General features: G+C 49.9%; 1 protein-coding gene across 5 annotated transcripts; it reads right to left on the reverse strand.

Annotated features, from left to right (window-relative positions):
* Nucleotides 1-59: 59 nt before the first annotated feature.
* On the reverse strand, nucleotides 60-26,003 carry POR (cytochrome p450 oxidoreductase). Of its 5 annotated transcripts, none has more exons than XM_072353284.1 (17): nucleotides 25,859-26,003; nucleotides 22,337-22,476; nucleotides 14,016-14,205; nucleotides 7,799-7,847; nucleotides 6,853-6,981; nucleotides 6,117-6,266; nucleotides 5,370-5,494; nucleotides 4,424-4,513; nucleotides 4,136-4,234; nucleotides 3,400-3,516; nucleotides 3,035-3,153; nucleotides 2,074-2,255; nucleotides 1,793-1,942; nucleotides 1,332-1,599; nucleotides 786-931; nucleotides 416-501; nucleotides 60-215 (listed from the first exon to the last, which is right to left on the reverse strand). In XM_072353284.1, exons 3-17 carry the CDS (start codon nucleotides 14,189-14,191, stop codon nucleotides 71-73), a joined length of 2,031 nt encoding a protein of 676 aa, XP_072209385.1. In that variant the 5' UTR covers nucleotides 14,192-14,205; nucleotides 22,337-22,476; nucleotides 25,859-26,003; the 3' UTR covers nucleotides 60-70. The 5 variants fall into 5 exon arrangements, with proteins under 5 accessions (XP_072209385.1, XP_072209382.1, XP_072209383.1 ...); XM_072353281.1 differs by lacking the exon at nucleotides 25,859-26,003 and adding an exon at nucleotides 23,663-23,743; XM_072353282.1 differs by lacking the exon at nucleotides 25,859-26,003 and adding an exon at nucleotides 23,663-23,732 and having other exon boundaries at nucleotides 22,337-22,472.
* Nucleotides 26,004-26,021: the final 18 nt, after the last annotated feature.

Raw genomic sequence — 26,021 nt, forward strand, 5'->3', positions numbered from 1 at the left:
AGTCACTCACAGGAGCGGTGGGTGGGAGGGCACCTCCTGCGTTCTCTCCCTGGCCCCACCATCCTCACTCTTAGCTCCACACATCCAAAGAGTACCGGCCCTTAGTCATCAGTTTCTTTATATAGTCCACGGCTTGAGATTGATTCATGTTCCCAAACTCAGCCACGATCTCATAGAAAGTGTTCTGCACATCCCGGGCCATGTTGCGGGCATCCCTGGAAAGAAGAGGACCATGAGTGAGGTGGTAACAGAGCAAATAAGAGCTTGGCTGTCCCTGGACACACGGATGGGGGCAGTTTGCCCAGCCCATTTGCCTGCATGCTCACTGTCCCACTGAAAAAGGAGTGAGCAAGCAGGTAAAGAAGCAGGTAAATTACTTTCATCCCAAGATCCCTTTCTTGCCCCCGAGACTTACCCACACACATAGATATGAGCATTTCCATCATTCACCAGCTTCCAGATGTGTTCCTTGTTCTTCTTTAGTAAGTGCTGGACATAAACCTGGCAAGAAACAATGGGCTTTGTCACAGGTGAGGGTGGAAAGCCAAGCCCATGCCCACAGAACCACCACCCCCATCCCACACAGCAGCAGAGGAGCTGGGTGCTCCTTTGACTGCCATAAGCCTCCTCAAAGAGCAGGGCTGGGCATCCCCAGACCTCAGAGCCTTATTCACCACCACGGCTCCATTGATCCTTGTGGTTCCCTTCCAACACAGGATACTCTGTGATTTTATGGGAGTGATGGCAGGCAATGGGAGCAACTGGGTAAGGGACAAGAGAGGTACCTTCTCAGCCTGGTCCCTGGAGAAGGCGACGTTGAGCTGGGTGAGGACGCCCTCCTGCTTGAAGCGGGCCAGCTCCTGGCGGTACAGGTAGTCCTCCTGCTCACGGCGGCAGCCGTAGTACAGCACCGTCTCACCCACCTCTTTGCCTGCGGTCACACAGCACCCATCAGCCCCTTGCAGCCCCCCAGCCCTGCCCTCCCCATCTTCCCCGTCCTGCTCACCCAGCCCAGGGCTGGCAGAGCTGTTGCTTCTGTTCATGAGAAGCTCGAGGCTGATCCCAAGATAGATACGTGCTTTGGAAATGAGTCAGTGACCTGCCTGTGCTTTTCTGGAGTGGTGGCAGAGGTCAAAGAAATGGCTTCAATCTACCTGCCCTTCAAGTGCCCTCTGTGGCCAGCAAACAAGGACAAAGCGTCCTTGTGCTTGGACAAAGATGTTACCATTCATCTGCAGTCATCACCCAGCAGCACAAGCTGCGCCCAATGGAGGCACTGACCAGCTCAGCAGGACACCCCACAGTGCCCAGGGGAGTTTCTGGGTGCTCACCCTGCTCCTTCAGCCAGGCCCGCTCCTGTATGAAGCCAATGAAGGGGGCTATGCCAGTGCCAGGTCCGATCATGATGACGGGCGTGCTGGGTTTGAAGGGCAGGCGGAACTGCGACTTGCGGACATACATGGGCACCAGGGAGTTCCTCCCGTTCTCGTTGGGCACTTTGTTTTTCAGCCAGTTAGTGGCCACCCCTTTGTTCAGCCGTCCCGTCTTGGTCTCGTACTCCACCGTCACAGCGCAGATGTGGATGGAGTTGGGGTGAACCTGCAGGAAGGGGATGTCAGTGTGAGGCAGGAGGAGCTCCCAGCTCCCTGCAACGTAGGACAGAAAAGATTTCCCTCTACAGAAGTTGGGATAACACAGAGCAAATTCCCCAAGTCCTGTCCTTGTCAGAGCAGGGGGACTGCGCTATCATGGAGCTGAATGGCTTTCTCAGCATCCTTCGTGCTGTGCTCACCTTGGAGGAGGAGGCGATGGAGTAGTAGCGGGCCTGCAGACGGGGCAGGAGCTCACACAAGTGGTCGATGGGGGGACGCAGCGAGGGCATGTCCTGCAGGATGGCCAGGATGTTCCTCCGGGCCTCCACAACCCAGCTGAGGTAGAGAGCCTGCGGGCAAGGAGGGCACACGCATGACTTCACTACAAAACCACAAACGCTCCCCACAGCTCTCTGACCACAACGCCTCCCTTCAAGGCATCCCCCAGACCCAGCTCTGCCGGGAAGGCTGCAGCTCACACCTTCCCCTCAGCAGTGGACGATGCCATCTTTCGGAGCTGCTCCTGCTCGCTGGTGTCCGTGGCGTACTGGGCCAGCTCGTAGAGCACGTTGGTGCGGGGCGGGTTGGTGATGTCCAGGTAGTAGGTCAGGGCTGTACGGTAGGAGGTGGGGCAGGGGAAGGGGTGTTTCTTGTTGGATTCCTCTGGAGGAGAAGAGAGGAAAGAAAGAAAGAAGTCAGCAACCGCTTGTTTTTATGTTAGATTTCAGCTATGGACGTTTGGGAAAGCGAAGCACCATCAGTCAAGGCTGGAGCCATTCAGTTTAGCAAACTAAAAGCAAGTACAGGGGCAGGAGTGATTGTGTGAGGCCAGGCAGCCCAGGACACCACACAGGGGTGCCTAGCAGAGCATTACAGCCAGTTACGCTTTGGAAATGAGAAGTCAGCTCTCAGACTTCTGGGCCAGTAACTCTGATGCCTCAAGTCAGGCGCTGCTGTTTCAGAAGTAACACAAGCAGCAGCTGCAGCCTCCCTCCTGCCACAGGCCAGCTCTGCTGGGAACACTGCCCAAGAAAAGCTCTTTGTATCAGCACTGAGAAGTGCTCTCTTCTGGCAGCTCAGCTCCCAAGTCTGTGTGTAACCTACAGGGACTGAATAACAGTGTTTCAGACTCGAAAGCTCCTATTGAGCTCTGGGGCTGCTGCAGCAGAGGGATGCTCTGGTGGGCTGGTGCTCTGTAATTAGAAGCGTGCTGTTACATAATTTGTTGTTGAATGGGCACACCAAACGTTTCACAACTGATCCACTTCAGCTGGCTTGCAGCAAACAGGCTCTATGCCACCACTGCAAAATGCACTCAGAGCGGCCATGGGATGTCTCTGCCTGGAGGTGTCTTACAGGACCTGTGGGTGTGATGCAGTGGGAAGGACAGAGGCCATGGCAGGAGGAAAGCTGCTCACGTGCGTGAGTGGATCCGTACTCACCATCCAAATTGTTTAGTGACATGATTGTATCCAGATCCGTGCCCAGAATCTCACCAAACTGATTCACCAGAGATGCATCGTTGGCTGGATACACAGCCACGTGGTCCCCAGACTCATACCTGGTACAAGAACAGGAGGAGAAGAGATGAAATACAGGCACTACTTCTCGTCCATACCAGCCTGAGATGCTCAGCTGGAGGACAAGCAGGCTGCTGGTTAGAAAGATAACACCGAGACCTGAGCAGCTACACAGCACCTGCAGGATCAGGGACCCCAAAGAGACAGCAGTCACAGTAATAAGGAATCTTCATTTTCTTTTCTACAAGGGAGCTCCAAAAATCACAGTAGTTTTTCCCAGAGCCTACCTGATTTTGGAATTGGAGATATCCAGCTCCAGGTGCATCAGGTGTCGTTCCCCACCCTCGTTCAGCTTACGGTTCTCTGTAACCACAGCCAGGAAGGGGTTCTTGGCATCAAACGGCCTGGGAGGAAAGACAAGACCCCTCTGGGTTACTCTCCTGCAGGCTCACAGTACTGCTTTCATCTAGATATGTTCCTTCTGTCTCCAGAGCAGGGTCCCACCATTAGAGCACGGGGCCATCCTGGCTCATGTTTCAAAGCACACCATAGCACAAAACTTAAGCTGCTGCTGCCCACACTTGGCAGAGAAAACAATCATTTTCCTTCTAAGTACAGCCCAGCAGCCAACAGCTCCTATCCCATTTAGAACAAGTGATGCAACAACGGATTAGAGGGAGTGTCACCTCTCAAAATGGTATTTCAGGTTGTAATTCATTTACACAACCTCCCCACAACAATACCGCAAGCAACCATCACACAGTAACCACTCCAGGGGAGGAAAGGCTCTGACTGACCTCAGGACAATTACCAGCCAAACAGTGTACAAGAACACAGCCAACCTCTCAAACATGAATGACTCATTAACTGTGGAACCCTTGAGAGTCCCAGGGGACATCTGAACCCATTTCTCTTGGGCAGATGTCTGCCACGTGGCTGTACTGCCAAGATGACACTGCCTGCATAGCTTGGTAGTTAGGAACATCATGGCCAAAGCCTGGCCCAGGGCGGTCTGGCACTTACGGCTTCTGGTTCTCGTAGCTCTTGAGACGGCCCATCTCCCCAGTGTACACCTTGTTCATGTTCACATCTGTGTGCACCACCAGCTCGTACTGGCGGATGCTGGAGGAAGAAAGGGGACAGAAGAGAGGGGAAAAAAAAAGTTAAATTGGTAATGATGAGATCCAATTGGAACCATCACCTGCTTTACTGGGTATGGTGCAGTTTAAACAGCCCAGGCCTGATGGCACAGCCACTGCTCAGATGTGGCCAATCTTTCTGGCACCCAAAAGAAAATGCTCCCATACCCACCTGGACTCCTCTCCTGTAGCCTCCACCCCAAAGTGCTCACACACTGCTGGCCAGAACTGCTCTCTCCAGGTGATGAAGTCTTCTTCCAGGCTGGATGAGGAGAAAGAGAGTTTCAATATTCCCTGCTAAAGAGGAAGCAGAGGGATGTTCCCAGAAGAGCCAACTGAGATCCCCATGGAATTCCTCCTTCACCATAGGAAAAGGCATCTGCCTCGGACCCTGTAAGTTTTGTTATCTCTACATGCTCACACATCACCAGAAGATCATCTTCAGAGCACTGAGTATGAGGAAGGAAACTCCTGCTACACCTCCCTTCACAGCCACAGCACTCAGGCTCGGTTTCTTTGCCCATCTCAGCCTCCCCTTGCTCATTCCTGGCATGAGTTCACCTTCCAGATTCCAATATTGAAAAGTTTATTTTCCTGAATTCAGAGCCTCCCACACAGGGCAGATCCCTCTAATCAGATCTTGCTGTCCTTGGAGGCAAAACCACAGGTTAATGTAATTCGTGACATTAAGCTTCTGCCAAGAGGTTGTTCAGGTAGATACAAACAATTGCTCTTGGACTCTGAGTTGGAAAACTGATGCATTCTACCATAGAATAAACAGCTCATAAGGAGATGGAGCTTGTCTCATCTGCAGGGATGAGAGGGCTTCTCCACGCAGGCACAGATATCAGTGGAGCTGCAGAAGTTCAAAGGCAGAAGAAGCTGTGAAGCCTCATGAAATATACAGTTATGGTCATTTAAAGCAGATGCTGGATTTCAGCAAGGTATACAGGGTATACATGACTGATTTATATGAGAGAACAGGTGCACTCAGGGACATGGCAACCACAACTAGCCCTAAGGAGTTCACTTCTGTCTTAGCAGTAGAGCCAACACATTGCAGGGACCCTTCCATGCTACAGCCAGCTCAGAGCAACCCTTCAAGCTGAGCTACTCACTTGCCATCATCATCTCCCAGCCCAAGCTCAAAGATGCGCTGGGCTCCAAGTTCCTCCAGTCTCTTGTCCACATATTTCCCCATTGCATTGAAATGCTCATAAGTCTTGTTCCCCAGCCCAAAGACCTGAAAGAGAACACCGATAGTCAAGGAGAAGCAGGGATTGGATTTCCTCCATCAGACAGCATCCTCTGTCCTTCCCCTCCCACAAACCACCCAGCAAATGCTTACAAACTGCTTCTTATAGAGCAGCTTAACATCTCCAGCAGTGCATTTTCCTTTCATTTGCAGTTGTGATGCTGCCTAAGGAATCTGGCTGGTGTTCAGGTGAGGTGGCTGTATCTCAGCCAATTATTCAGTCAAGCACAGAAAAAGAGCCACACATTCCTCCAAGCCATTTAATTTGTGAGAGAAGATCTAGCCAAAGGCTGCTCAATTAGCTCCTGAACAACAGCAGCAGCCTGTAACTCATTTACAGACCTTATATTCAATGTCTGCTGGGCTGTTTGGGCAAGAAATCACCAGCAAACCCTCATGATTCAAAGAGTGGAGAGAGCTCTCCGACAGCTACATTTAAAACATGTAGATATATGTTTGCAAACATCCGTGCAGCTTGGAGAGGAAGACAGTAAGGACTGCATCCAGAACAGGCATGGAAGGCATAGACACCATGTTGTGTTTTTACCCAAACCACTTGCCTTTGACTTTCGTGCCCAAATACAGCATCAACTGGAATTAAACCACTTACTGCAAAGCGGAGACCTGACAGGTCAGCATCAGCCTCCTGCAGCCAGTCGTAGAAGTCTTGGGCATTGTCTGTAGGATCACCCTCACCATACGTGGCCATACAGAACACAGCCAACGACTTGTCAATCTCAGAGAGGCGACTCAGGTCCGACTACAACCAAAGCAAAGAATAACTCCTCAGTGATCACACAACGTGATTATTGGGCAAGCCTACACCTACACTGCAGTTACACCCCTGGTGCACAGAACAGCACCACACCATGTCAAACAACTGCTTACAAAAGGGATTGGGAAAAGGCCAAACCCACCTGAAATGGTAAGGAAAATAAAGCTAACTATACCACCGGGTTGCAAGTCAGAACTTCTATTCCACCAGAAAAGTGATAGGATTTTCCATTCAGGCTTAAGGGATCAGGATTAATGTTCCATGTGAAGAATAATACAGTGTCAATGCCCCTGTGCAAGACTGCAGCAGTACGGTACCAACGCTGACTGCAGAAGGCACATAATGTTTCATGCAGCCACCAGATGACTCATAAGTCCCCAGCACTCCAGACTGCACTCCTTTTTCAGCCACGTTGCAGCGTTCACCCCAAACCCATAGACTGACAAGGACCAAGACCACCTCTGCATCTCTAACTACAAGCTGATTTCCTTCTTTCTTCCTTTAAGCGAGGCTATGAAAAGGACAGCAGTCCCTTGCCCATAGCCTGGGGCTGCGTTTATGGCTAAATTACCAAGTCATACTCCTCTGGATCTGCTGCCATGCCACGGAGCCCATAGCGGTGAGCATCTTTGGAGAGGCGATTGGCAAATTCCTCTGCTGTACCCGTCTGGGAACCATAAAAAACCACTATGTTTCGTCCCTGGAGAGAAGAAGAACAAACTGTTAAATGGCAATTACTGATTTGGCAATGAGCAAACACATCTTGTCAGAATGGAAAAGCCTGGGATCAGGAGACCTGGACTGCAGCTTAAGGACAACTAGGAGTCTGCATCGGTACAGGACTTCACACCAGGCTAAGCTGTTAATAGGAATACAGTCGGTGTCAGTCTCAGGGAGGTGACTCAGGTCAATCTAAAATTACAGCAAAGAACAAACTTTCAAGGTTTATTCTCAACCTCAAAGCTACAAATTGACTCCGGAAAGCAGGAAACTCCCTGGACAAGAAAGACTTGCCAAAGCTTTGGGGAAAGCATCCGAGTACAGGAGCTCCTGCTCCACAGCAAGCCAGTTACTTTGAAGTAAAATGGAAAATATATCCAGCCTTTACATTTTCCCCTGCTTCCTCTTGCACCCAGTCCAGCAGAGTCCAATCTGCCAGTTCTGTGTACAGTTCCCATTCCTGAGTGAGCCTGGTTTGGGAATCAACCACAAAGATGAACAACTGCCAGCCAATGATTTCAGTCTCCACCCTTTCCACACTAACTTTGATCTCCTATTACACTTCTTTTTTCCTTGCATCAAATTGTCAATTTCACTTTTTTCTCTCTAAGAACAAATGTTCAGGCAGAGACTGCTGTTGATCTATTCCTGCCTCTCACACAGACTGCCTCTGGACACTGCAGCAAAATGCCTCTGGATGCAAGTCAGTCCCACTGCTGACAGCTAACAGCCTCTAGAGGAAAAAGGACTTGACATGAGCTCTGTCACCTTCCCAGCACTCAGATTAAGCAGCTTACCGTCTTCTTCATCTTCTCAATGAAGCTGCTGTCTCTTGCTGGAGACGATCTGAAAGACAGAAGGAACCTCCCTTCAGATGGGTACATTCATTCTTTAAGGTCAGAGATGCCAAGCCATGGTGTGAGATGGGGAGAACACCCTGCCTCTGCTCCTCTGTGGTGGGCAGGCTTTGGTTCTGAGCCATGCCCCAGGGGAGGATTCTCCAAGTATGAAGTAAGACAAGGCTGAAAACCAGCTGTTCTGATCTCAAAACAAACCCTGCAGAGCAGATGGGCACATAGAGCCTCAGTGGTGGATCAGTGTCTGGCAACGCAAATGCTGCCCTTAGAGGTCCCACAGTGTTAATTTCCACACTGGGGTTTCTGTCTCCAGCACACAGGTATTTGCTTTGTTGCAAGGAAGCAGCTTTCTCATGCTTGAAAGTGGGAGAAACCATGGCAGTCAGAAGCATGCAGGCAGAGACTCACAGCACTATGGATACCCTATTATTTAGGAAGCCAAGCGAGCTTAACTATCCTAAATGCACTCGTGGGCTTCTGGTGTCACACTGTGAAAGCAATGTGACCCTGCTGACAAGTGGGCCCTCTGGAAACCCCAAAAGCAGACACAGCTCTAGCTACGGTCAGATTAGACACTGGGGTCTCTTCATTCAAGACAGGCAAACAAGTGCCAGGAGCTCACTTGCTGTCCTCCCTGCTGAAGCTCTGGTAGCAGGGTAGAGAGGAACGTGGGACCCGTTCCCATTCCTCTTTCACAATGGAAGAATGCAAGGCTGGGTGTCCTGTGGGAAGAGAGAAGCCTCCAGGCAAAAAACAAATGGTTTTGGCTCCAGCCCATGCGAGAATGTGCAGAGCTCACTAACAGTTTCCTAAACCCTGCAGCCCAGAGGGAGGGATCTGTGTGGACGTGCAGAGAGATTTGCAGAGTGCACACACAGTGCAGCAGGGTGGGGGCATCCAATCCAAGCCCCCCTTTCTATCCAAACTTCACAAGGAGCTCCACAACCAGGCCTGGTAGCTCTCAGCAGTTAAATCCCCCAAATACCACATATGAAAGATGGAGCAAATTCTCCCCAAAAAAAGATACTCACAGAGGCTGTGCTCCCAGAGAGTGCTGCTCTGTGCTCCCACTTGCCCCCTCCATGGCTAACAGCCTCTCTGTGTTTGCATTTGTACCCTGCTGGGAACAGGGGCACTGCAAGCACCTTTCACAGAGCAACCCCAGTCCTGCCCCTGCCAGGATCCAGGCTCCGCAGAGCTGCCCCCAAAGCCCACTTACAGGACTCTCACTCTGTTTTTGGCTCCCATGTGAACCTCTTTCTTTTACTGCCCTCTGGAAATGAGATCCAATTAAAATAGCTGTTGGGTCAACTGCTAACCAGAATGCTTCTAAAGGAAGGAAAAACAAGTTTTGGATTCTTTCAGTAAACTCCCTTTTAAAGGAGAAAAGGGCACACATGGAGCTCGCCCACTTTCAAAGGAGGCAACCTTGCACTGAAGAGTCTGCAGCTCAGACACAGAAGAAATGAGTCTGGCTTCTGTCAAAAAGAAAAGCCACAGGATTCCCTGAAACTCTTTCATCAGGGTGGCTTGAAAATCTGAGCAGTAAAATGCAGAAATCCTGATTTTCATTGTCCAGCCAGGAAAATTCAGGACAGACAGAAAGCACATCTTCACAGCAGTGACCGCTCTGAAGTTTAACGTAGCTCACGGATGTGTTTATAATAGTTAGAAAAAGTGACGGGTGGAAGAAAGGAGATTAACTCCTTTGTTGAAACAAGTGTACAGATTGCCCACCCTTGCTGAGAGCCCAGAGCACAAACAAGTCCCAGGGTGCTCTCACTTTGATTTCAGGAGGATAAAGGGAGGCGTGGAGGAAATCACAGGCAGCTCAAAGTTATCCAAGTCTGAAGAAAAGGTGTTCAGCTGAAACAGAAAGCTCCCACACCTGCCTACCGAAAACAAATGCACATCCAGAAGCAAGAATGCAGCTTGGTTGCTGCACAGAAACTGCTCTTACCCAAGCACCCACGCTGGGGACCTCCTTCACAGCAGCCTGCCTCCAAGCAGAGTCTCTCCCTGCCTTCTCCCCCTGCTCCTTCCTTTTGCCTGCTGGGCCATTCACTCACCTGGACACAGCCGCCTCTTCTCCTGGCACCGAGTACACACATCCCATGGTCAGGACAGGGAAAAGGCAAACAAAGAGTCCCAGGGCAGCTCTCTCTGTCTGCAAAGGGAGGTGTGGGGGAAGGAGCTAACTTAGCTCTGGAGAAACATGCACACAGGCCTTTCCATTCTGCTCCTTCTGGGCATTGAAGCCAAGCGTCAGCCTTTTGTTAAAAAGAAGAGAGCCGGCACAAAAGGTCCCAGTGAAGGTCATAGCAGAAGTGGTGCAGCGCGCTCAGCTCCCCTGGTCGTGAGGCTTTGGAAGTTACTGAGTGGATCCGCACAGTCCTGAGACACTGCAACATCTGGCAGCAGTGGCAGAAAGGAATTAGGAGTCAAGAATGAAACCTCCCAGGATTCTCCGCAGCACACGTCCCTCTCCCATCCGCGTGGAACAAGGCGGGGGGGGGGGGGGGACAGGATGCAAAGCCCTCCCCCAGCCTTGTTACCCTGGAAACTGTTTATATCACAGCTGCTTTTATATATATTCTTTAAAAGAAAAAAAAAAAGTCAGTGCTGTAGCTGAATGAAACGATTCCAGACACTGTGTGAGTAATGTCACGGGTAACTATGGCAGTGCCATTATGGAGGCAGCTCAAAGGAGTTTGTTCTCATCAGGATCCTATTAAATTAAATTAGAGATGGTCGCTCTCTAACACACAGGCAGGCAGCTGAGAGCTAATCAGGCTGAGAAGCTGGAGCAATTCCTGTGACAGGAAGCCCTCCAAGCACCAGAGAATGAGTCTGTCCTATAGCTGCGGAATAGAGATAAGCCTAGTTCTGCCCCAAACAATGTTAAAGACAAGGAGGGGGAGGAGAAGGGCGAGCTGACACCAAGCATAGCAATCAGTGTCTCACCCATGTCTCCACAAGGTAACAATCTCTGCAATTCCAGAGCAGGAGGGAAGAAAACTGTGATTGAGAAACACACAGAGGTGGCACTTGGGTGGAGGAAAAATAATGAGGGCACTCCTCAGTAATGTCACCAAGTAAAGTTGCTCTCGCCATGGCCGCGTGGAGATCGAGAGCTGCTCTCTCTAATGACATCTGCAGAGCAGGCGGCCAGGAACACTCCAGTGGTTTCAATTAAAACTGAAAACAGTCAAAATGCAAAAAAATCCTCAGATGGCAGCAGCCCGGGCTGCCCTGTGGGTATTTCACAGCACAAGTAGATGAAGTCTTGCATGCAAAAAAGCTCTATATGTGCTGAATCCCTTCTCTGGGGGCTTCAGGCAGGAGAACAGCTCTGCTCCACCGTGAATGGTAGGGAACAAGGAATGCTGCAGCTTAACCCAGAGACATACCGACATGGTGAGGGCAGGACTGCTCCCAGCACATGTGGGCAGGCAGGGCCACAAAAAGCAAGCCCAGATGAGACGCCATCCAGAAGAGAGTACTTGGATTGTGGACATCTTCTTTAACAATCCGCAGTAATTCCAGCAGTGCAATTCCAACTTGTTCCTTGGAGATACAGCTGTACTGACTTTGCTTGACAGAGGTACTCCAGGAGGGCAGTGAGGTGTCAGAGCTGAGTTGGGAACTATGTTTGCACCCTCTTGCTTTGGAAGGAAACCCAGCAGCAGCCTTCACAGCCACCTGAACTGCTTTTCAAACCTTCAGTTCTCCAGTCTCTCACAGGTGAAGCTGAAGTTAGGAGTTAAAGGAACACAACAGAAAACACCACCAAGTACTGCCAGATAAAGCAGTTCAGGACAGCCTGGAAAGTCAAGGCACAGCTGCAAGGAAAGTGCTGAAGAAAAGCAACATCTCTTAAGGCCAAGGCTCTCCACTGCAGCTGCAAAGGGCTCTCTGTCTCCACGGCCAGCTTCCCTTATGTTTGCTATACAGCCAGCCCAGGGCAATAGCTGACACCATGATCTTCTGTATTGCTGATTTGCTTGTTCAACAGCAAGGAAACTCCACCCCAGGCTCTAAGATGACAGAGGGAAGGAAATCCAAGGCTGAGCAAGGTTATTTTTCCCCACTTGTTTCCCTCACATTTCCAGGCATCCCATAAAATGCCACTGCAACAGCAGCAGGAAGTCACTGTCTCTGACCAGAGGATAAATGTGCCATGAGCCACAACCTAGACTTATGGGTCCAAGCTCCCCTCAGCTTACTACAATAACCACAGTTCTTATCACAACATAGCCATGCTCATTACAATCTCCAAGACATGCACAAACAAAAGTAGCTCCCAGGTGAGAGGGAACTATTTGACCAATTCAACAAAATCAGGGGTCCCAGGCCTGCATTTGGAGCAGTTAGAGGACTTAGGATCTGACCAGAGGGGAAACAAGGAGACCAAACCTGTTCCTTTTCAGCTACAAACTGAATTGCAACCCAAACACTGAAAGACAAGCCTTGAGAAGTGGAAGCAGCACAACTCAGTAAGGTAAATACAGAAGTATAGAAGAGATACAAGGCCCACAACCACTTGCTGTGTTTGACTTAGCTAACATTCACACACAACTACTAGAAACAGGTACCCCGTGCTGAAATGCCTTGGCCTATCACCAAATGTCCTCATCTGGCCAGCCTGTAGTGTTCGTGCCTCCTTCCACATTTGACTGCAAGTCCTGCTCTGTTGCTCAAGTGAATACTTTCAAATGAAGGACCAAGAAGAATTTCATACCAGAGCAGCACCCTTTAAGTGCCTCATGGAGAAAACCACTTCATGAAGGGCATCTTACCACTGCAATTTTGTGAACATCCAAACACCATGATCCACTTCACCCCTCTATGGTCACACAACCTGCAGTGTACCCAACACTGCAAACACAAAAGATTCACCTTAGTCATGAGGTTACCTTCTGTAAAGGCCTACTGTTGTAAAACCACAGAGTTGGCTTTCTGACTGCAGCAAATGCATCCACACAGAGAACAGAACCCAGGTAGGAAAGGTATTGCACAGCTCCTGAGGTCTCTGCTGCACAGTTTCATACCTGTACTTACTGCTCTCACCAATGCAAGGCCCACTGCACCAGGAGGAAGTAGAAGGAATAAGATCAAAAGCCCAGAAGAAATCTGATGGGACAGACAAGGAACTAAACACTTCCCCCAATGCAGCTCATTCCTGGCCCTAGAAGACAGGGAGGAACAAGGACCCCTCTCAAAATCCAGTCTCCTGCTGCAGAGACCAGGTATCAAAGCCAAACACGTTTCACAAGAGCTGCCAAGCAGTTCATGTCCAGGAACTACCTTCCAGCTCCCAAGGCCCTGTTTCTTCACTTTATTGCTATGAATAGATAAGATTTCCTAGATGGATTTTCTCTTTCTCCAAACTTATCTATGACTTAATTTAACATGCAGAGAATAGCCAAAGCAATCCCTAAGCATTCTGAAGTGCAGCCAAGGGCTTTTAAAGTCTTTTCTTGCCTTGCTTGGCAAGACAAATTACTGATACAGGCCACAGCACAGTGTAAGAGAATTGCAGCCTGGCTTCTCTGCAGGGATTTCTACATGGTGAAGCAAGTACACAGCTCAAAAGAAACGTGTGGGGACAGAAAGGCACTTCAGGACCAAAGCTCTGCATCTGGGGACCTCAAAGGAACCTCCTGAGGGAGCTTTTAAGGACTCACTGGCAGCACAAAATCCTCTTACCCTTCTGACAGGAGGAATCCCATGCCATCACTTGGGAAAGTCACCAGTGCTGTGGCAAGGGTCAAAGCAATTTTTTGTATGGCAATGCAAGAGAAGCACTAACAGGAAGTTTTTTTCCTTCTGCCTTCTCTACCAGTTCCTACAGTAGGTTGCAAGCCTTGGTGGCGACTCTGTGAGGTCAGAGAGCAGTGGGAAATGCAGCAACGTGCATTGGTAATGCAATCACCATTGAAGGCTGGTGATGGAAGCCCCACCTAAACTTCCTCATACGTGGAAACCAGTCCTCCTGCTTCCAGAAGTCTGTGATTGTAACCTCCAGGGAGGACTCAGCTGGTGCAAATAAAGAAAACCAAACAGGAAAGGAAAAGCAAGAGTGTCTTTGTGATCAGAAAATCATATGGAAGAATGAAAGTCACCCCCACCCCACACTGCCTGAGCTGGTACTTACACTGTTTGCATTTTAGGGAGATCAGGGATTTCCTCCTTTTTCTTGCGGAAGAAGAACCAATAAGTAAAAAGCCCAGCGATGAGTGAGATGAGAAACACGTCAGTCATGCTGAAGAAAGAGTCTTGTGCAGTGCTTTCAGGAGGGGAGGCTGTCGATTCCATACCAGCATCCCCCATGATGGTCAGAGATACTGGAGGGAAAGAAAAATAGATAAATGTCAGCAATCACACACAGCCACAGAAAAACAGAAGAGCATTCAGGATCATTAATAACATGCTTTTCCACTACATGTATAATCCTAGGAACACATTGTAGCCCAACAGCTCCCAGACATTTCAAGACGTTCCATCACACTCTGCAGGATCTCTTCCTTCCTTGGTATCTCACTGTCCAGCCAAGCTTAGCCCTTCCCACTGCATCCATGCTGATCTATTAGCAGCAACCTCTGCTCAGCCCCAGCCAGCAACATTGGAACAGATCTGTGTTCCAGCCAGGGAGCCCAGGCTGGCTGCTAACATCCCAGCAAGGCTCAGCAGGGATGCATGGCCAGCCTTTAGTAGACCTTTACCCATCACAGCCTGCAGGGCACTTGCTGGTGGGGGAAGACACCCACCCTTCCACACATTCCTCCAGATCTGTCTCCTTCTCCAAGGAGATGCAGTGCTCCTGATTTATTGCAGCACTCACACACTGCAAAGCAGGACTGTGGTGCAGCACTTCTGCAAGTATCCCCGCACCACATCATTGCAGTAGCAAAGTGATGAGTACTTCTGACTTCCTATCCTTCCCTGCACAGAGCCCATCCCTTTGTTCCTCTGTCTTCTTCATCAGCTCCACTCTCTTCCCTTGTTTAGCTTCTGTTTCCTTGAATTACGAGTTCACCAGTGGGAAACTGAGCGGAGTTTAAGAGATCTGCCCATGGCCACACTCGAGGTCTGTGGCAGAGCAAGGGCATGGACCTAGCCTTCAAGTCCCTAAGTACCCAATGGCCTCTGTCCATTCTGCAGGAGCCACCCATAGCTCCCTCCCAAACACTGCCAAGCTCTGAACTCTCCTGACCACAGTTCAGACTGAAAGATTACCTGCCCAATGCACAAGGGCACACTCTGTCCAAGCAAACAGATAATTAACTCAACACTTGATTCATAAGGGCAAAGTGACTCTTCTTGTACTTAGGCATCATGCCAGCCCAGGAGACCATGGACATTTGAACCTGACTCAGAGCTGCGGGGGTGCCACTGGAGCGAGGACACGTTGAGGCCACATTGAGGCCATGCCCTGTGGCAAAGCTGGAACAGAAACAGCAGCTGTGCCTGGGATGAGAAGTTGACTTTAAGTTTAAACTCCGCTCACAGATTATTCAAATCTAAGTCCAGTTTTCTAAAACAGTTGATTCTTTTCTCCCAGCAGCACTCATGTAACAGTTCGGGTTTGCTCCACTCTCCTGCTCACGTTGTCTTTTGTTGTGAGCCTACTGAGGGAGCACATAGCTCTGGAGATCACGGAGTACAGCACACAGAGGTCACAGCCACCCAGCAGCCATCACAGGTGGGCTGCTGGGCATTTCTGCAGGTCAGCAAGCTCTCAGCTCCACAGGAAGCTTCCTTTAGTGAAGAGCTTGGCAAACGACTACTACAAAAGGCACTAAAATCACTGCAGAACCCACATTTGCTGCTGGGCTCTCAGAGATGATGCTAAGCAGGGAGGAGGAAGAAAAACATCAGCAATGCAATTGCAGACAAGCAAAGTGCTCATTCCTCTCATCAGGTCATCCTGTCCTCCCTGCCTTGCAGAGAGGCTTTCCATCTCTGGATCTCAGAGCCAAGCAGGAGAAGGGTGTTATTTCTGTCTAACTGTAGACTAAACTGTTGGGTAAAGCCTTCGCAACCAGAGCTCTGTTGTCAACAACATGCAGCTCCAAGCACCTCATCTCTGATTGGGATTTACTATAGGAGGTGGTCTGAGGGAAGGCACTGGTCTGAGGAAAAGCACTGCTAGTTTTTTGCCTCCACTCCTGATGAAACCTCAGAGGAAGGCTATTGAAAAAACAAGGCTGATGGAGACCACGCTAAGCTGGCTTGGGGCAGGAGTTGCAGCCCATCCCTTCCAAGCACCAAATCCAGCACTTACAGCAGAAAAGCCCATGGAAAACATTCTTGCAGCAAGCACAACAGCCATGTAACTGCCTGCCAACCAGCTGCACGTGGAGGAAAGTCTCTAGCCAGACACCTCCAGCAAGCATGGGGTGGGAAGCATACAGGCTGTGTATGCCTGGCCCCCAGCAATCCCACCTTTCAGCTCAGATAACTCAGCACAGACTTTCACCAGCTTCCCAGGGCTTTGCTTTCGACAGCTAGGAAGTGCAATGCCTTGGAAGGAGGCATCCCCAGGAGTGAAGCTTTCAGGAATGCAGTGCAGACAGGAAGGGGAGGAAGCCAGACTATCTCTTGGCCTTCACCATTCACTTCACCAGCACTTCAAAGGGGAACCCTACAGCTGCAGCACCAGCTGGACCACCCGCTGCTCACCCACAGCCCAAGGGAAGAGCACCAGCTCTAGAAGCTGAGGGCTCTGGCACAGGAACCAGTCTGGTCTGGTCTCATCTCACCATTCACAAGTCTCCATGGCAAAAAAAGGTTCTGTACTGAGCTCTGGCCCCAGAAGGAAACACCAACGTTCTCTAGTGATGAAACCAAAGACACAAGAAACCCTAATTCTGATGCTATCCTGGAAATCCCAGATCCTCCTAGAATCAAATCAGTTCTTTACAAGGGAGAACAGAATTTATGATGCAGAAGTAAAAGTTCCCCTTGTATCAGTTTCAAGGGTAGCTATTTTATCCTCAATATTTATTTTACCTTCAGTCAAGATAACAATCAAGATAAGGCAGACATCCAACTCCCCCTCTCCCCCCTTGTTTTTTAATATCAGTCATGCCTACATTTCTTGATCCTTGCCTATTGTATGCAGCATCTGGTGAAAAGCAATCAGTCTCAGCCACGATGTAAGGTATCTACATAGAAAAGTCACAACATTTTGAAAGACTGCAATCAAGCAGCACTATTTCAGCACAGCCTTTCAGCCTCTCAGTGCAGCTCTTAAACCTGGGACTGTGCACGATACAGAAGCTTGCAATCATTGCAATCACCGGGGAGCATCTCTGCACATCTCCATGCTGCCAAAGTGATGCATCTCTTTTTTTCATGTTAAAGGACGTGTTTCTAATTCTAAGTGGTCAGCAGCCCACACAGATTTGTTATTCTCCCCCTATTGTGCACAGCTGATGGCAGTATTAGGTGATGCTACAGATGCATGCAAAAGATGCTGCAGCCCTCAGCTCCAAACGGCAGACCGAACATCAAGTTCATAAAGCAGGCGGTGAGGTCTCCCTTTCTCCAAAATACAAGGAAGTTTCTGAGAGTCACAGATTGCTTGTAGTACCATATAGTGACCAAAAAAACCCTTGGCACCAAAGCTCAGCTGGTGACTTGTGCAGGAAGTTGGCTCTTCACAAAAGTAGCCTTTTATTTATATGATGTTTTTGTTTTCTCAAGCATCGCAGCATGATTTGCTTTCTTGGCCCACTACTGCAGCCTATGAATCCAAGCCCTGAGCTCAACCCTCCTCCGACCTGTCAGAAGCAGGACGTGACACACTGACATCAGCCCCACTGGCCTGAGAGGGGAAGAAGAAGCATTCTGCTGACCAAGCACAGCCCCAGGCTGCTCTCCACCTCAGCTCCCACAGCCAACCCCCACCCCAAGGCCAGGATCCCACCAGCCAGCCGATTAAAGCCTGTAGCACCACCAGGCCCACAAGTTCAGCTTGACACAGAGGAAGGCTCCTCCTGATCCTGTACACTCAATGCAGTGATAAGCAAGAGCCCATCTCCCACACCCCTGAGCCTACTGAGGCAGCCAGCTGAACTTCTTATAAGGAGGTTTTCAAATCAAACAGAGCAGCAGCAGTGCACTTTGGACACATGGAGATAAAGCAAACATGGGAGCTGCAGGCAGAAGCTCTATTCCATACTGTGTGCACTCTAAATCTGCAACGACTGAATCAAAGGAGTCATCAAGCAACATATGCATGTGGTGTCATTGGACAATAAACAACTAAGGCTCACACTGATGCTCCTGGCGCCAGTCACCATGCAGAGGGAGCTCAGCAGGAACCAGGCAGCTCAGCCTTCAGGGTCCAGGACATCTCAGATAGCTGCTGGCCAGGGCACCAGAGAACTGGTCTAAAGCCAAACTATGGCCTGCAGGAGCACGCTGCACGCCTTGCAGCTGTACAGCCATGCAGCCAACATGAACCAAAGCACTACATCCTTCTCTGCTCACTGGAACATTCCCATCCAGCAAGGACACTTACCAGACTGCTGTTCTGTTTCTTATCACTGGAAATCTCTCCAAGTCAGCACCACAACAAACTGCAACACACACTCAAAGACCTCCCAGTGCTTTCAGACTGTCTTCCTCCACATCAGGCTGCCAGCAAAAGCCCTGTGCAGCCGTGCCAGGGAAGAGAGCAAAGGAGTGCATTGGTGGAAACAGCCTGGCAGAGCAGAGCACTCCTCTTGCTTCCTGCAGCCACATGACGACCCTCGTGCCACTGACTCAGCACATACTTTGCATTATTAGAAAAAGCAGAAATACAGCTGTCATGATTACTAGTGCTGGAAGGTCTGAATGGGGGTGAAGGGTTCAGTGTCATCACAAGATATAAGGAAGCCATGAGCCCTTGTGCACCGTCAGATGGAGAAGCAGGAAGGAACTTGCTTACAAGCAGGAATGAAGTCATGTGGTAGGGAAGGGGTTGTCTGCTTTCACTAAAGATACAAGATAAGCAGGTTACTGAAGTACTAGGAAGAAATCCCACAGACTTCAGCCCACAAGAAAAGAGTGCCAGCAGCAACAAGAACCAAGCAGGTTAGTGGTGGAGATGGTATTGCAGCCCATGCACTGAGTCCTGCTGCAGAAGCAACTTCCCTGTGCGCTGGTGTTAGGCCAGAAGACCTTTGGAGCAAACTGCTTCCTTCTTTGCAACAATTCAGTCAGCCATGTGGGGCTGATTCTCACCACTGCCTGAGAAACCAAGGTTCCCTATGCACCAAGGCTAGCACTTCCATATCACTTCCAAACCTCATCATATGTCCTGCAACTTGCCGTTCCTCACCACCAGCTCAAGAGTGCGAAGCAGCAGCTCTAAGCTAGAGAGGACCTCAAGGAGGGTAAGAAACACGTACACAGTTCAAAGCCTTTTTTTTTTTCCCCTCTTTTCTTCGTTGAAACAGAACAAATTGCTCTTGCTATGCAAGGTCGCATCCAACCAGGCCTTGACAAACCAGCTCAGACATCAGCAGAAATTCTATTTTCAGCATGAAACAGATGCAGAATGTGCATCAGTCAATCTGGAGCTTGAAACTCTGCGTATTTGAGCTCTCACTGTTACAGTGGGATTTTTCTGGCCAATAGCTCTTATTCAAGGACAGCAGAGCAGCTGTAAAAGCAAGAACAACATGAGAGGGTTTACTGAGGCAGAAAGCAACTCTGCCCTAGGAGTATGCCAAGGTGTGGCTACGCAATGAGTGCAGGACATTGGAACCAGAGGATTTAAGGCATTATCTAACACAAGAATGAAATCAAACTTGTTGCCTTAACAATGCAACCTAGTATTACTGAATTTGCACACTTCCCTTCACCAGGAAATAGCTTGTCTCTCAGCCTTTAAACGAGGCATTCCACTGGCTCGAACACTCACCTTTACACAGATTAACATGAGCCAGCAGAATAAAACAAGCATTCAGGATTTCAGGATAAACAGAACCTGAGACTGGCAGGTAAACTGAACCTCTTTGCTACCTAATGCTGCTCCCCAGCTTTCCTTCCTACAGCGGGACAAATTCAGAGCATCACAACACACAGGCATATTTTGAAAGGGGAACAAAGTTCTCGACACCACCAATATCTAGAAGCTGGGGAAAGACCACAGGAGCTGCAGATCATCCTTTTGCCAATTACCACAGGCTCTTCTCACTCAAAACAGCTGCTGAGAGGGTTGTGCTGCAAAATCTCAGGAGCGAGCCTTTCATGTACGTATTTTGCATGGTTCAGGTCCTGACTGCTGAAGATACTTCTGTGCTCCAAAGGAGGTTGCTAATAAACACCGTATTCACTTCTGCAGCTGCTGTACTCAATGCTGCTAAAGGTGCAATGAAAACTCCTCCACAAAAGCAGCCACTTGCTGACCCTGATTTTACCTGCAGGCACTTACAGGGAGCAGAGCACCACAGGGCTGGTAGCTGCAGACTTTGATCTCTTCCACCAAGAAGAGTTTAGATGGCTAAAGTCTCTAACACTTCTCTCATTCAAAAGACTTCCTTTGAAGCTGGCAGCTGGAAGAGAGTCAGAAGATGCAGCTAAAATAGATCCAGCACAAGCTTAAGAACTGCAAACACCTCTGTTTGGAACAGCGTGTTTTTTGGGGGGGTTATTTATTTACTTATAGAAAACCCTGTGGTATTTGTACAGAACCAGAACACTTTGTACTTATAAGGTAGCTTTCCCCAGAGGATGTGGAATCGTTTCAAGTATTTTGCGCCTGTGTTCTGTATTGCTGTAAGGGAAGGAGGTGTTACCACACGATCCTTGCATGTGGCCATGTTGCTGTCAGCCATGTGGAAACTCATTGTGAGAGCTTTACTCCAGGCCTCAGAAGCAGGCTGTATATCTGGCTGGTTCCTGAGTGCTTGCAGTCTGCCTATGAACCTCCCTGTCTGTGTGGGTAAGGCACCCCAAATTGAACACCTGTGAAATACAGGCAATCCCTGAGCTAAGCCCCTGCAGTCACACACAACTGTGTGCAAGGCAGGCAGTGCCAGCAGACCCCAAAACATCAGCTCCGTAACCCAAAGCTGGCATCCCCATGCCAAAAAGGGACATGAGGCCACAGAACAGCAGACAAGACAGACAGGGACTAAGCAGGGTCACAGGCTGAATGGTTGAACTCAAGTTATAAAACCCACAACCTTCCAAACTCCACACTCCCACTCTAGAATGGTCAACATAAACAGAAGATACTTGACACACAGTTTTTCTTTCCCTTTGTAAGACTAACTGCTCCTCTTACCCCAAGTATGTATGCACACAGCCCTGTTACACAATCACAGCTTGCACAATCCTCACAGGCATTTTATCAGCTTGCTCCTCCAAAGCCTCAAGTTAGTTAGAACCAAGAGATGCCAGCAATGACCTGCGAAAGCAAGTCATTAGATACATTCCACAAATAACTACGCAGCAACATCCATTGTACTTGCCAGTGCCACCAAGATTGATCTAAAAACACCCTAGGCAGGTAATGAAGCCTCCACAGAAGACTTGCACATGTATTGCCAGAGCCAGATTTTCCAAGGAGAAAAATCCAACCCCAACTTGAACTCTGAACCCATTCATCTCCTAGTTCATACAGCAAGAACGGAAAGGAAAATTAATCAGCAATTCTAATTTATTCTTTGCAAAGCAATAACTAGAGGCACAAAAGTGGCCAATAGTTAAGCTGGAATGCTACAGTAGTCTGCCACTGTAGATCACATTCAGCTACCCTTTGGACTTGTGGCCTCAGAGAAGCCAGAGATAGGAGCAGTCCTGTTCCGCTCTGTGTGGACTCTGTAAATGACAAGTATAGAACATAATTGACTTGAACTGCAGGAAGAGATAACAGCTTGTAATTGGAGAAAAGCAGCAAGGGATTATGAGCAGCCTGTAATTATTTGTCCTGTTATATGAAATTTCAATCTCCACAAAAAACAATCTTGGCAGGTGTGCACCAGCATCTACAGTGCTCATGACTCACTCAACAATACCATGTATATAGCACACATGGATCAAATGATCATGTTGGGAAAGAAACTTATGTAAGTTCTAAGAACTGTGTTTTTAAAGGTAGAAGAGCTCATGTCAGGCAACAGAACAAAGTTCAGTGTCAGCAGAGGTAACTGCCAAACTGTTTTCCTTTATGTGAGAGAAAAGAGATGGGAAGGAGGTGGTCAGAGCACAGATACGAGCAGAGAAATCTCTTGCTCAGCCCTTCAGGATGGAGCAAACTTTCTCTCTGCTGTGTCTCAACAGCCGAAGATGAGAGTAAAGATCAAAAGGGATTTCAGTCTGTGTGTGGCTCCACGTGTTGCTTTTATTGCAGATGAACTGCGTAAAGAAACCATCACTCCTCAGTTCCTGGCCTGTCAGCTCCTGCTTCCAGCCATCCAAACCACAGTGCAGCCACAGATACTCCACCTGTGACGCTCAAAAGAAACAGGTTACCTTGCACCTGCTGTTCTGCAAGCAAGCACTGATGAGACCCACGAGCTCCAACCCAAAGGGCAGCAAGCAGCAGGGAGCACGTCCCTCAAGGCAAGGTGAGGAGTTTTGGCCAGACAGCCCCGTCGAGCTTCTCCAACTGCCTGGAAGAAAGAAAAACAAAAGTTACAGAAACCACCTCCTTGCTCAACTCAGAGCAGGCACCACCCCAGCAATTATTGATTGAAAAGGAGGCAACTGCAAAGCGATGACAAAACAAGAGATTTTCCTGTCAGTTAGGGCAGGACTCTAATTAATAGCATTAAGCCAGATGTGCGACACTAGCTCCTCCTTTCTGCCCACTCTTCTCCTTACTCTTCCAATGTAAAAGCCTCGGAGAGTCAGTGAAAGTGTTCAGTTGTACCTTTTTCTCCTGCAGTGCTGGTTTCCTCCCTGCCGTTCCCACCATCATGGGAAAGTGCTTTGGAAATGCCTCTTTCTGCACTTTCACATCCACGTGCAGCACACAGGACTCCTCCGGCACAGCCCCAAACCTGGGGGCTCTATGTTGTGCACACCTGGATTCAGCGCAATCAACCCAACAGAACATGCACTGAGACAACACCAGGATCTCCAGGAGCAGCCCAACTCACCAGCCTTTGCCCAGCAAACACCAGTTTCCACACTTGCAGCAGACTCACACACAAGTGTGCTTTGTGTGTGCACAGCTCATCAGTTTATGAAAGATCTATAGGAGAAGTAAATCACAGCTTCTAACAAGCCAAAGAGATGTGCACGCACTGCTCCTCACTGCAGACCCCACAAAGCTTAAAGGGAGAGACGCCTTCATCAATGAGTGCCGTTTTACTTCCCAAACTTAGAGACCTGATCCATCTTTGTGCTCTTCTGGCTTCCCAACGGGATCTCACCGCTTCTTAGAAGCAACTATACAAGTCAAACCCCGTTTCAGTTTCCCAGACGCATTCAGACCAGGCAGAAGAACTAAGTAACACCTCTTCGTGCATCCCACCACGCGTTACCATTTGCCTTTACGTTCTGAAGTTTACAGCCATCCCTTTGTCCTATGGCAGCCAAGGAGCTCACAGAGAGACAAGGGCAGCACGCAGCCCCTCACACAGCAGCGCTCTCACAGGAACGGAGCAACAACGGGGCCCCCTCAGCGCAGCCCCCCATCGCAGGGCCTCACTCCCCAGAACCCCCCCGCATCAGGGCCCCGCTCACCTCAGCCACCCCGTAACCGAACCCCGCTCACCTCCGAGCCCCGCACCCCCCCACAGCCCGCTCTCTGTCCCCACACCCGGCACGCCGCCCGCTCGGCCTTGCCCTCACCCGCCCCGTTCGCGTGCCGTCCGACTCTGGCGGTGCCCGCAGCCCGGCGCGGCCGGCACGTAGGGCGGCGCGCACCACTCTGCGCCCAACGCGGGGGGAGCCATGAGCCGCCCCCGCCTCCCGCCAATGGGCGGCGAGAGCGCGCGGCGCGGCCACCCCCACCGCCCCCCCTCTCCCAGCGGTTGGTACGGTCCCAGCGCGCCTCTTGCTGGGGAAGCCTTAAAGGGACAGAGCGGCCGGGAGGGCGAGAGGCACGAAGGTCACGGGGTGGTCCGAGGTCGGGGGAAGGATGGGGGTGGGCGCGGCAGCCACACGGCACAGGGACAGAGGTACAGACAGAGACAGATGGACGTGTAGGTATACGGCCACATAGCCATGGATATAGGGACGCTGACATGCATGGCTTTAGAGATACAGATAAGTATGCAGGCACATAATCGGGTAGATAGACATACAGTTGCATGGGCAGATGTATAGGCAGACGGAGATACATAGACACACACAGGCATATAGACACATAGATGCACAGACAGACGGATATGGGTGCACAGATTTAACAAGCAATGTAACCACAAGCCATGCTCTCTGGGTGACGTTTAGCCCTTTGACAAAGCTCGTGCTGCTGACAGCAGCATTGCACAAGAAATGTCCCTGGCAGGGGAGATTTCACAACCTGACCCCCAAGACCTGCCTGCACCACCACTGCTGCTCTGCTCCTTCTGTAAAGCTGCACCACTAACACTGCTGGGATGAAGGCAAGGATGCACAAGATGCACAGAGGGGTCCTGGGGGGATTTTGCTCTAGCAAAGCACAAAGAGCCCTCACTGGATGACAATAGTGATCACGGTAGTGCCTTTCACACCCCACAGCACCCATGAACCAGCAAAAGGTTAGGGCATGATGTTCAGCCTCTTTCCTTTGCAAAGCCCAGCTGGCGCTGCCCAGCTCCTCCTGGCTCCCCTCCCCTGGCTGCAATAGGCACAAGCAGCACAGTACTGGCACACTGAGTCCATGGTCCTGCTGCTATCACCACGTTGACACTCACACCAGAGTCAATAATACCCACAGAAAAGGCACAAAGTCCATATGGGTGAGCAGGGGGCACCCGAGGGGCCAAACAGGTGCAGGGGAGAGCACTGACCTGAAAAGCCCGTTTCCAGCTGAACATGGGGCTATGCAGGCACCCTGGTCAGCCAGACCTGGATAACTGCACACGTTGGCATTGCCAGAGAGAAATGAGCAACTGGGAAACACAGAAATAAGTGAAATATCGACCCATTTGCAAGGTGACAGATAGTGATATCACCAGCTCAGCTGGCTCGTGCTCTTTCAGCCCGGAGTCACTTTGTGCCCTGCTTTCAGGGCAGGATCAATCCTGATCTTTGAAGAAGTGCCAGCTGTACTGGGAAGGCACTGGAGGTACAGAAGAACAAACCTTTGGAGACAGCACGTTCTCCAGAACAGCCATCTCAGCTTGGAGTTTTATTGATTCTTTTGTCACTACTTTTTTTCCCCTCTCTCTTTTTAAGAATAACTTCAATTCTCTATCTCCCCTCCAAGGAGGGCAGCTGGTACTGCAATTCGTGATCATAGCATTGCTGTGAGCTCAGACAAATGCCAAGGCTGGATAAGCAGATGATTTTTGCCTCCCTCTCCTGAGTTTCAATTCCTCCTTTCAGCCTTCAGACACCATTGCACATCCCACCTTGTCCCTTTCTCTCAATTCCCCTTTGAACCCACTGCCAGCCCTAAGGAGCTGGGAGCTGGTTGAACTCCATTGCTGAACAAGCAGAAGGTCCACCCCTGATTTATACAACAGTGTTTAACTGTCACACAACTACCCTCGGGAAAGGCAGGGAACGGACTGTTAGAAATCATCCCTATCTTTTGAAATGTCTGTCTGAAGGCCACCGAACATTTCAAATGTCATGTGGGCACCAGGGCAGTTGCACACTTGGACTCAGAGCAGCCCCAGGGTCACAGTGGTAGTTGCAATGATCAGAGACCAAGTGAGATGCCAAGATATTTGGGAAGCTGACAGCAGAGCTGAAGTCAGAAGGAAAAACCCCCAAATTGCGGTTTTGCCCCCATTCTTCTGGGATGCCAACCCCCACAAGGCTGCAGTGGGCACCTTGTCCCAGCACAGAGGGGTTAAGGGCTGGTCCTTGCTCCCTCCTGCATAAGCAGGGTCCCACCTTCACTCCTGTAAGATCTGCCTTCTTTCCTCTCCAACCAGTCTGGCTGTTCTTGCTGCTCGCAGTGACAAAGCAGTGACTCTTGTAGGCCAACATTTCCTTCTTACAGCTTAACGCATGCCGTGAAACTACTCACTGGAAACCGTGCCACCCCTTTGATGGC

The sequence above is a fragment of the Excalfactoria chinensis genome, chromosome 19 (genome assembly GCF_039878825.1).
Source record: "Excalfactoria chinensis isolate bCotChi1 chromosome 19, bCotChi1.hap2, whole genome shotgun sequence".
In the NCBI taxonomy this organism is placed as follows: domain Eukaryota; kingdom Metazoa; phylum Chordata; class Aves; order Galliformes; family Phasianidae; genus Excalfactoria; species Excalfactoria chinensis.

Excerpts from the sequence above, each read along its gene's own strand:
- POR (XM_072353284.1), bottom strand. The coding sequence starts at position 14,191 with ATGGGGGATGCTGGTATGGAATCGACAGCCTCCCCTCCTGAAAGCACT. Across the intron at positions 3,154-3,399 it reads ATCTCCAATTCCAAAATCAG|GTATGAGTCTGGGGACCACG; the intron begins GTAGGCTCTGGG and ends TTCTTGTACCAG. Across the intron at positions 1,943-2,073 it reads CGTCCACTGCTGAGGGGAAG|GCTCTCTACCTCAGCTGGGT; the intron begins GTGTGAGCTGCA and ends CCTTGCCCGCAG.